Here is a 12086-nt window from a genome sequence, read left to right on the forward strand (position 1 = left end):
CGTAGTGCGGCACGCTCAGAATCAGCTAAGGCATCTCCCATACTATCCATACACTCGCTGCTGTCTACCGGTAAAAATGTACATTTGGTCGTAATAATATCAAATATCAATATTATATCGTTATAATTTAGGATTATTACATACTTTTCTGTACTTCTATATTCCAAATGAAATCAGTACAGAGCGGTAAATATTTATATTTTTCTTTTTAAGAGTGAAAAATAAATAATGTAAATAATTATAAAATATTATAAATGTGTATTTGTTTATTAGATAAAAGTACATACAAAAATATTAATTAAAAAAAAAAAAGTTGTTACTTTAATTGTAAATAATTTTGATAAAAACTTAAATTAATAAATGATTACAAAAATATTAACTGTAAAAATCAAAATGGATAAAATAAATAAACATGCATAGTGCATACATATATTTATAATAATGATAATAATAATAATAATATAATAAAACATTGTAATTTATAATTTGTTTACACAGGTTACGTTTTCCTGTGTTGGAATTTATTATTACATTACATAAGCAATGAGAAAAATATTAAATACCTCAAGTATTTTTTTCTTATATCTATACGAGAAAAAAAGTAAAATAAACATATCAGTTAAACTAAGTATATAAGAATAATTTTAATAATACTTAAAATATATTTTATTGATAATGTATTAAAAATGGAAATTTGAAATAACTTATGATTAAATACTATTTGTTGTTGTGCATTATACTATTTTAAGTGTGATTTTAATTTTTACTGAATTATTTAAAGTAATATGATGAATTGGTTTGTTAAATTTGTTTAGTTATTTCTTTTGTTTTAATTTTGCTGTCTGTATAAAACTGTAGACTAAGCTAATCATAAAGTAAACTGTAAAAATATAAATAATCTTTAAGCTGTGAAACTAAATAATATAAAGCACAAATAAATCATTTTACAATATTGATTAATTTATGTTATTATACTTAAACATACTTATGTACTAAACTAATGCTACATTATTATAATTTATAAATGTTAAACTTAATTAGTTATCATTGGTTATACATAGTATAATACACTATGGTATATTATGTATAATCAATGATATCATGTTGATTTTAATTTATCAGAATTTGTTAATTAGATTAGCAAATATTTTAATATTCAATTTAAAGTGTGATTGGATTATAAAACCTGAAAAAAAAAGCTTTAGTTAAACAATATTTTTTATTGTATTAATACTTATTAACCCGCTTAAAAGTAATAAGCAAATAATGAAAAATTACAATAACATATTGTTTTCTTGACTGTAGAACAGACTAATTACAAATACGATAATTTTTCATAAATTTACAATATCAATAAAAACTATACGTAAATATAATTCAAATAAATGAAACATTTTGTTATATTTATGTAAAAGATATTTTGAATACAATTTATAAATTTTGTTTGTATATTAAAAAAAAAAATGTACAATATTTTTAGTTCAGTATTCTTCTCAAAACATTGAAAATATAGACTTTAAAATAAAAATAGCTTTGTACTTGATGAAAATTATTAATTATTAGTTTTTGTCCTTTCTAATCAAAATTGTCTAAATCCACGGAATACTAAAGTATAATTAAAGAGACCAAAACATGGTATTTCATCTCTAGGCAATCCGTTTCTACGAGCCCCAAGACATAGTGTGGTTTTAATGCGTGCAATAACCTAATCAAAAAATAACAAATTATTTAAAATTCTTAAAACTTTTAAAGATATTCTTTTAATATTTACATTAGTATTGCCATTCGAAATAGCAACAATCCAAGGAATATTTTCATATTTCTTTTTAAGTTTTCTTAATCCACGATATTCTCTTGCACTATTTAGAAACCAATAATCTTCATGGTACGACTCATCTACCACTAAATATCCCAATTGATTTTGATTAACAAGATAATGTACAAATTTCTGTAAAAAAAAAAAAAATCATTTACAAATACATTATAAAATAATAATAGAAACTATAGACGATTTAATAAAATTAACTAACCTGAAATAGTACGGTTTGCGCTATATCTGGTGTCATATAAAGCACTATATTTTTCCCACTTAACATTCTACAATATCTTTGTATCTTATTAACTATACGAGTCCAACCACGTGCATTTGTACTTGAATCTATAAATTCTACACAATGATTTCCTCTTCTCAACCGGTTCATTTGCCCCTACAAGAATACAATTTTACTAAATATTCGTAAAATTTATTTTTCATAAAAAATGCATTACTTCAATCCGTGACTTGAGACCAACAAAAACGATGGATACCTTCCGCTCGGTGATAAGCATAGGGAGTTGAAAACACATTGTTCTTCCACAGTTCTTCGGCAACGACAATATTATGTCCGAATCTCCTTAAAAACATAATAATAAATTAAATAATATACACATTACACACACACGATTATGTACTTATCATAGTAACAGTAAATGTTAAGACCATAAATAGAAATTATTAATTACCAATAATAATATAGATACCTCACCAATTTTTCCTCCTCTTGATACATTTTGAACATTTTAATTTTTTGTTATATTATGCATTTTAATTTAATTAATTAACCAATTCCTAAGTGTGAAACACAGAGTGGATCTTTCCATAAGTAGTAGCATATTTTTAATTATCATATTTAATTAATAAATAATAAAAATAATTAGAATTTGCAACTTTGGGTAAATTTGTTAAATATTTTACATATTATACCTACCCTGAACAATAAATATATTGAGATTTTCCCTAAAACCTTATTCTATGTTACAAACAATTCATTTATCTACTAAACGCCTAAGTTGGTTTTATGACTATGCATGGTTCAGACTTAATAACAAGTGTAAAGAATCATTATTGTTAAATTATTACATATTAAAAATACATCTCTGCCGATATTCTGTTAATTAGTGACACATAGTGATGAGGACTTAATTTAAGTTTTTTTAATGTATTATTCTGAAAATATGACAAAATATAGGTATTAATATACTATAATAATACCCAAGCATATGTTGTAATGGCTAGAAATATAAATGTTTAATAAATAAATACTTATAACAAAGGAAAAAGTTTCGGGGACCAATCTAATATCTATTGTTTGTGTATGGTTATCACGGAGGTCTATTGTTTATACATGACATTTTATAAGAGAATGGTAATTAATTAATATAAGGAAATTAATCTATGTGCCAAAAATTATAAAATATAATCGAAATCTAGCGGTACATTACTATATAATAATATGTTGCACTTACTTTTTAACATACGAATTATCATTCTTCTCTGCTCTTTGTTTTTGAAATACCTGTAGCTGAAAAAATCGTACATCAAGGAGTTCAGCACAGAGTCTTCCGGGACAGTAAGTGGAATATTGTTATTATATAATTCCGGACTATTCAGCACCATCTTGAACTTGATATTTAAATATATTATACCAAACACAAAGAAAAAATCGCGGTTTGTGAAAAAAAACAATAAAACAACGGTTTGTAATAGATGATAACAAATGTTAGTAATGTAACGTACTGAAATTCAAATATCAAAACGGTAACGATGATAACAACGGATTTGTGAATTTTAATACATATGTGCCGGACGCCTGTGCGAGTAGAACATTAAACGGTATCGGATCAGACTGGCGAATACAACTAATTCCCGGGTGTGTCTGTGAAGCACTGAGCCGCAAACGAGGTGTTGCGCTGCGTCTTGACGACTATCGTCTTCCCACTCCACTCTGCGCCGTATAGTGTAATAGTAATAGTAGAGTAGGGGCCACTGTGTAACCGGTATTTCGGGAACACTCGTCTTTTTTCGATTTTAGCCCGAATATGTTGTACCCGCGTACGTGTAGTTGGCACTTATTACACTTACTAGCAAATTACCATAATATTACTTAAAAATATGTCTTTAACAGGTTAGGTATTACGATTGCCGAATTGGTGATGAGGACTTGTAACACGCGAGTTACCTACCTGGTAAATACCATGTGCTGCCCCAACTTCTCAATAGCACCACATCTAAGTTGAAAGCTTTTGAAAACGGTTCTAGAGCACTATATGACATTTGTTCATAACACACATTTACATTTACATTTTTCCCGGTCAACCAAGTTATCCGACAAGAGTCATTCGATTAAATTCGCGTAGTGCCAACTTAACATACACATTGTGAGCTGTGGTATAGACTAATATAGACGATATACATTGAACAATGGAAGATTTCCATATCATGAGGTATTCAGTATCCACTGCAGCATTACCCATACCATTATGACTTTAGTTACGGCTTCGTTCTTTACGTATATTAAACTGTGTCTTAAGATTATTTTATTAAATTTTATTGATAAAAATACTCGGGACGTAACCAGTTTTGTACCTAGATATTTTTCTGATGAATGGGTGGAGGTAAATAGTATGTTATTAAGACAATGATAATAATGAATTATATTTTATTGAACACAATTAAACAAGTTCTAGGTAATGATGACGAATATTGTATGAATAAATGAATTTTGTCGATAGTTGTGTTTGTCAGGGGAGGGAAATTAAAATTTCAAATTTAACCGAGGCATTTTCCCTGCCCTCTTGAAGTATATTTGCATTCGACACTCTAACTTATTACTATCTTCCATACAAATAATATTAGAACGTAATTTACAACAAAAAAAGATGTTTATTGGAAACTTGGAAGACTTAGGGAGAAAGTTGAGTCTTCCCCATATGATTATTATTACTTATGTGTATAAATAATACATCGTTGATCACATCATTTATAAAATATACAGTATATTATTTAGTTCGTTATGTTAGGGTATTCGTTTATTTTCTGAGGATTCTGAGAAATAAGTATCTATTGAAAATATTCCATATGTACAAACCACATTTAGTTTCTTCGCTATTATGCCTTTCTTTTGTTAGCAAAAAGAGGATCACCCGTGGTGATTGCGTTACAGTATACTAACATATTTTATTATATAGCTACATGAGTGTCTTTCAAACAAAATCAGTGTATTGGTCACCGTACCGTAGCCAGCCTTCATTGTGTCTTTGGTAAGATACAAATATTTTCATCCCCCTGTGTTACTGCTGGACACGTTTTAACATTATTGTACTTCGTAGCTCAGTTGATATTTATTTAATAATTCCTATGCGTTTTATACGTTTTAAATAACTTACGCATAAAATACTTATTTTCACGAATTCACGACAATTATTATTCTGAGTAATTTGTAAATATTTTTTTACAATTTTATTCATGAACCTTTATGAATATAAAAATAAGTGTTTTATAATTTTTCTATAAGAAAATTATAAGTATTGTTGATTGATTTAGCATTCTTAAAATTTTTATATCATGAAAATTGTTAAAAATATTGCTATAACTCAAAAGGTAATTGTACATAAATTACCATAAAATAGCTGTAGTAAAAATTAAAACCACCATTACTTTTAAAATTTAATTATGCCAATATAATTGATCTATGAAACGATTTGATATGACCTATTATTATTCATTTGAACATTATTAAAATAGCCGTTATATATTATTTGTATATTTTTTAATGTATGTAGACAGCTCTCCCAAATTAGGCTTTAAACAAATAATTATTTTTGCTCATAAAGTCATAAATAAATCAGTTAATTGATTATTCATCAATACTTTTATTTTTGTAGTTAAAATTATTACTTATCAAATCATCATTGAATATTTAAATGTTTATAACCAAATAATACTTTTCTTGTATAGATTTATTTTTCCCAACATAGATACTATAAACATGATAAACATTATATGTGTTGGTGTCTGTAGATACTGTTATTATGATACCGTTTTATTATTCATGCCTTTTTTTCAAAACATTTTGAGGAGTATTTTATGTTTAATCAAAAAATAACACGAGATAAATTAGGTTGGTAGAAGTGAACAGAAACGTTCATGGGTACGATACAATTTGGTTCGTTTTGCCTTTTTGAGAACACACAACAATGGGCAGTAAAAATAACACGATTGTATATGATTTTCTGGGCAATGTTTCCTTTTCCTTTACACTAATAATATACTTTATTAAATTGTAATTTTTTTTTGGTTTATCTAAATAGTTTTTCAGAACTTAAATAACTAAATTTATAGATGGGTGTGAGTTAAGGAACTGGGCATGATACGTTCCTACTATTCCTATCTTAACGGCGAATATTAATTAGGTTTAACTTATAAGGTAAAATAGCCAAAATAAGATGCTAATATTCCTCTAAAACATTGATAATATTCTAACATTCTTTAAAAACCGTGTTAAATATGCTTTTATAGTAATATATTTCTCTTAAATTCATAATATGCTTTTATATTTAAAAAAAATATTAAATATATTTTAAATATAAAAATAATTTTTATATTTAACAAAAAATAAAGAATTGAATGAAAAAAAAATACACTCGGTATGACAACACTACATATTATAAAGCAGGGATGGGCAACTAAAAGTTATTAGAGGGCCAATTTTTAGAAAATTAAAATTTAGCGGGCCAGAGTATAGAGAGCAGAAAAAAAAGTTCCAAATATGCATTTTAATTCAGTATTTATTTTGTTTATAATGTGAATATTAACAGTGAAAAAGTTATTGAAAATTTAAATATAAATAATACTATTAGTATTTGTTTTATGTGAGTTTCGAGGACATGTGACTGCTAATGATAACACAGCAAAATCAACTTCTATTTCGGAAGAGGAAACACGAAGTAGGTGGCCTAATGTTTCATCTGTAAGACGATTTCTATACTATAGACAATCGACTTTAAAATTATATGATGTAATTTGATCATATAACGCGGGTCAGATAAAAAAGGTTCGCGGGCCGCTAGTAGCTCACCCTTATTATAAACTATAAACGACGCGCGATACTTAGCAATAGATACTAAATAAATGGACTATTAACTAAATCAACTACACTCGCACATCACAATATTATGTTGTATAATACGAACTTTGTACCTCTAATCTCTATGAACTCGATACATGATTGTTATTAACGAACGTTTGGAGCTGTTTTTGAAATATTTTACCAATTCATTTTTAGCATACACGACTTGTTGTGCGTTGTAATTATTATTCCATTTATAGTTATCTCAATAATAAAAGACTAAAATCTTATTTAATATTATTTATAATTTTCGTACCTAATACACAAAATATCCAAATTCTATAAAATGAATCGATATATTCTCTAATATTCTTTTTAATACGAAATATTATCTCATCTAAAAATATTCTCACATATGCAAAAAAAAACTTTTGCTGGGTTAATTATATATTATAATCATATAATTAAATAATTATATGATTCATAATTTTTATAGTTTTCTAACCGAAATTTGACTGCAAAGACTCAAAAAAAGAATATAATTCCAACATCTGGCTTGATAACATATGATATAATTTATACTAAACTAAATACTTATTTAATTAATAATAATTGTATCGCCGTTGTATGTTATAAATGTAACTATTATAGTTAATTTTCTTTACGGACTATATGTAGACGTGTACTAAGTAATATGTAGGTAATGTGATTGTAAAATATACTGTATAAAGTACACTAAAAATGAAATTTAATGTATAAAATATCTTAATCTCAAATATAATATGTTTGGGCAAAACCACGTGTACAATTTTTAATTCTACAATACTAAGTTTGTACAATACGTATATCTAGTGAAGTAGGTAGCATGAAAATCTTAAGTGAAACCTATATGGAATTCGTTACGGTATTCGTTTTGGCATTTATTTTGTTTTCTTTTGTGTAGCAGCGGACACAAGACTCGTTTATAATGGATGAAAAGGAACATACCATACGACGATAAAAACATAATCCCCCTACCATTGTTTAATAATGCCATTCTATTGCTTCGTTGTAGGGGGTACGGATAACCGAGCGTTAGCCAGTTCATAAAATACGTATTCAAGGGATGACTGCGAGTGCGTGAAAATACTTAGAATCGGTGACGGCGGCCTTCCCTATGGACAACTGTCACTGAGGTCGTAGCGACCCACTGGCGACAGTCTGCAGCTGTGTACAATCAAATATTGACATTATTATTAATGTTATTATTATTATTCTTTGAAGGGCGTGAAATGTAATGGAGGGTGGAATCGCATCACAATTATTATCCTCACAAAAATTGTACCTTATTATTATTATTTTTTGTAAGACAGTATAATCTCAGAGGAAACTTTATGATACACAACCGTTATGTACTTATTATATTATATTTTACAATACATACGGATAGTTATTAATGATGTACTGAATTATTAAAATGCTTTAAAATCCGATAGATACTTTCTACCGATATATAGAGGAGATATTTTATTAAAAATACCAGATAATATTTTATAAGGCTGAATAATTCATTTTAAATCGTATATTGTTTAATAATAATTGAAAACTCGATCAAATTTAAATGATTGAATAGTATAAATAATATAATCTATAATGTAAAATTATAGTTACTAAATAATAATAATAATGAAAAAAATATTATTTTAAATTATTAACATTACCTACTATAAGAATTCTGATGACTAATTAAAAATAACTATAACATAACATATTATATATTACATTCCTGATTACATTTTAAGTTAAAACATCGTTAAAAAATAAAATTAATCATATAAAAATTATGATTATCGCTTTTAATTAGGTTGTAGTTATAATATTTTTGCTCTGAATTTCGAAAATATTTGTGACTATGACTATTTTATCAAAACTGTAAAAAAGTAACAATAAATATTAAATTTATTTTGGAACATGTAACAACCGTGCTATTGATATTTAATAAATAATAAATATATAGGTATCTATAGTGTCGAGAATCAACGACCTACGATCTACTTAAATTTCAGAACTGACAATTGGAATCAAAATGTATGAGTAAATTATGAATTGATACATGTATTAGTTATACCAATAGCTAGATAAATATGAACCACAGAATATTATTATTTTTATTGTAAAAAAGTAAAAACTATTTAACAATGTAGGTATAATCTAAAGGAAAATTTAGTGTTTTTTATTTCATAAACGCATGTATAAATTTTAGGGCATGGCCGTTTTCGACCAAAAACGTACCCTTCCCTTTTCGGTCGATTCACTTTTCGACTAAATTTTGAAAAAGGTCGACCAAAAAAAAAGTTTAATATAGTATACAATATTAATGTTATTGAAAAATGAAAAATACATCATGGATTATCAAAACGGACAACTTGACAGATATAGTATATAGCTATGCTTTATAATTACCTAAAAGTAAATATTTGTATACTTTCATATTTGTAGGTATGATTTTATTAAGTTGGTTTCAAATAACTACTTTAAAAAATAGTGAACCAGCAACCTAACCTAAACAGTGCTAACAAAAGTGAGTAAAAAAAATTAATTATGACAGGTATGAATATTATGATTATATTATTATTAGTATTTTATACAACTTATACATTTTTTAATATTTTTTTATGATAATATGTATAACATAAAGACTTATATTATGTAATTATTATAATTATTTATTTGTAACCTATTACTATATTTAAAAATAACTAACAAAAATTATTTTTTCTATATAAAGACTTATAATTATTATTTAATAATATTTTTTTGGTCGAAATGTGATTCGGCCGTAAAGGGAAGGGTACGTTTTTGGTCGAAAGTGTCTTGCTCAAATTTTAACGTTTAGGCAAGGTTATCTTGGGATATTTAGTCTTTATTATAACTGTGTTAGGCATGCACATAAAGACGAAATACCTATGCATTCAATAACATTATATTTATGAAAACGGCTATAGCAATAGCAGTATTGCCTAATATAAATGTTATTTATGTTGATCTCGTTGCATTAAAAATGCATTTATGTTAGAATGTTGGACGTTGGACATAATAAAATATTTGTATTGAAAATCTCAAGTACGTAATTTTTGTTATTTTGAAAACTTATGAAAACTTATATCAATTATTTCTTATGCACTAAAAGAGGTGAAATTACGAAATATACCTATAAAATGAACAGGAACTCTTAAAATTCAAAAATAAATAAATAATAGAAATAAGTCAAAGACATTTTTAGTTATTAGAAATAAATAATAATATTATGGTCAATAAACTTTTTTCATGTAAATCTTAGGTTCATGAAATTAGTATTTTAATTTGTGTGGAAATAAATAAAATAAATTAAGTAGTCCTGGTAATAATGATATCGAAACCGTATGTGGGTAAGAAATGGAAACGACTTTTTTATACTATGTGTAGTACAAAATATTTCACAAAACCGTCATTTTTTATGAAATGGTCACTCTATATAAATATTAATTTTTCTTTTTAAACTATATGTGCGCATAGCTATTTACTTTCTGAAATAATATACTTACTATTATAAGTTTACTGTATACACATTGTGTAGTATTATCGTATTCATGACATATTTTATATTATACAATATTTTATGCATATACCTTGATACCCATATTATATTCAATTAAGTTGAACTTGTTTATTCAAAGAACAGCTAAATTACACATTGTATTATTGAATACTTGCAATAGTTTAAAATTAATATTATTATTCATTATAAATTATAACTATAGCGACGACACCTATCAAAAAAAAAATTTTAGTTGCGCCACTAGTGTTGTATATTTAACTTTTTACATAAATGTTTAGTATTCTAGGCCTTCATAGTTAAATGTAAACGATTCTATCATTGATTGTTCTATTGAAAATATATTAAAATTATTGATTTGAGAAAACGATACTATAGGTATATTTATTATTTTACTTTTACAAAACATTTACAGTTTATAAACGATAATAATAGAGAATATGAAATCCAGACAGTGATTATACTAATGACAAAATAATTATTGCAAGATATTAAATCGACGATGACTCATGAAATAAAGTATAATAATTAATAGGCTATAAGTAAGTATGTAGATATTTAGAAATTTTCAAAAAAAAATATATTATTTTATTTAAAAACAATTTCTATAATACAAAATCTAAACTGTTTTGACTGCACTCATTTTTAGAGATAAAATTATTCATAATAATAATAATTATAATTATTATTATAATGCGTTATTACATAATTTAAAATATTTGTGTATGTAAAAACACTGTTGAAGAAGTCTAGGGTGGGGGGGCCCTAGGCACCCTTGGAACCGCCATTGCGTACGGCAGAGTGATTTAACCTGTAATCCGTAGACTGAATGCGGCCCTCGAAACCTTTTGTCTTGGCCCCCTAGAAGATTTGTTTTAAAATAGAAAAATATTAATTATATAATAACAAAATCATAATATGGCGTATAGTTCTTACGTGTTTTAGTGTTTAACTATAAAATGTTGGTATGATGAGTAACGTCCAAAACTATGATTCAATCGAGCTCGTTAAGTACGTATGTAACTATCCGCTATTGTGTTTGTATAGCAGTTATAACAAAGCCGTGATTTTTCTTTTGAAATTTTGTCGTTATTTGGAAGTACGTATAATATTGTGAATCGGAATTCTCAACAATTGATTTAATAAAATTTTAATCATGAATCAAATTGAAAATTCATCTTTAGAATCATGTTTAAGATTAACCACCACGAGGTGTTTATTGATATTAAAAAATTGGTTTCTGAGAAACTATACCAATCATCACATTCATTTTTTTTAAACATTAATTCTAAATTCTAAATATAAATAACCTAATCATTATAATTATTTGTTAATATTAATTTGTGATGTAATAGTTTGTGTATTATATTATATGTTTGTAATAAAATAAAATACAATTAAAAATATTATTTTATTTTTATGACTCTCAGTGTTTTTTATGAAAGTGTAATTGGCCCACAACTACATAAGGTTGGACCAACCTGGTGTACAGTATCGATATGGCTTATGATTGCTGTAGGTATTATTGTTTGTCGTTCTATATAGCTGTATTTAATCCTCGTATTTTGATAGTATTGTCAAAAAACTTTGTGCGTTGTAAATATGTCCAAACCTACTTTATAAAA

The 12086-nt window shown here is 26.0% G+C and overlaps 1 protein-coding gene across 1 annotated transcript; it reads right to left on the reverse strand.

Annotated features, from left to right (window-relative positions):
• Positions 1–1521: 1521 nt before the first annotated feature.
• On the reverse strand, positions 1522–5190 carry LOC112596565 (ATP-dependent DNA helicase Q5-like). Its single transcript, XM_025342322.1, has 5 exons — positions 3286–5190; positions 2269–2393; positions 2031–2207; positions 1772–1948; positions 1522–1705 (listed from the first exon to the last, which is right to left on the reverse strand). The coding sequence occupies exons 1-5, from the start codon at positions 3434–3436 to the stop codon at positions 1580–1582; spliced, it is 756 nt and encodes a 251-aa protein (XP_025198107.1). The 5' UTR covers positions 3437–5190; the 3' UTR covers positions 1522–1579.
• Positions 5191–12086: the final 6896 nt, after the last annotated feature.

The sequence above is a fragment of the Melanaphis sacchari genome, unplaced genomic scaffold (assembly GCF_002803265.2).
Source record: "Melanaphis sacchari strain LSU unplaced genomic scaffold, SCAv2.0 Contig32_pilon_pilon, whole genome shotgun sequence".
Lineage (NCBI taxonomy): Eukaryota > Metazoa > Arthropoda > Insecta > Hemiptera > Aphididae > Melanaphis > Melanaphis sacchari.

Coding starts and splice junctions, on each gene's coding strand:
- LOC112596565 (XM_025342322.1), bottom strand. CDS start 3,436: ATGGTGCTGAATAGTCCGGAATTATATAATAACAATATTCCACTTACT. Junction 2,394..3,285: donor GATAATTCGTATGTTAAAAA/GTAAGTGCAACA, acceptor TATGTTTTTAAG/GAGATTCGGACATAATATTG. Junction 1,706..1,771: donor TTTCGAATGGCAATACTAAT/GTAAATATTAAA, acceptor TTTTTTGATTAG/GTTATTGCACGCATTAAAAC.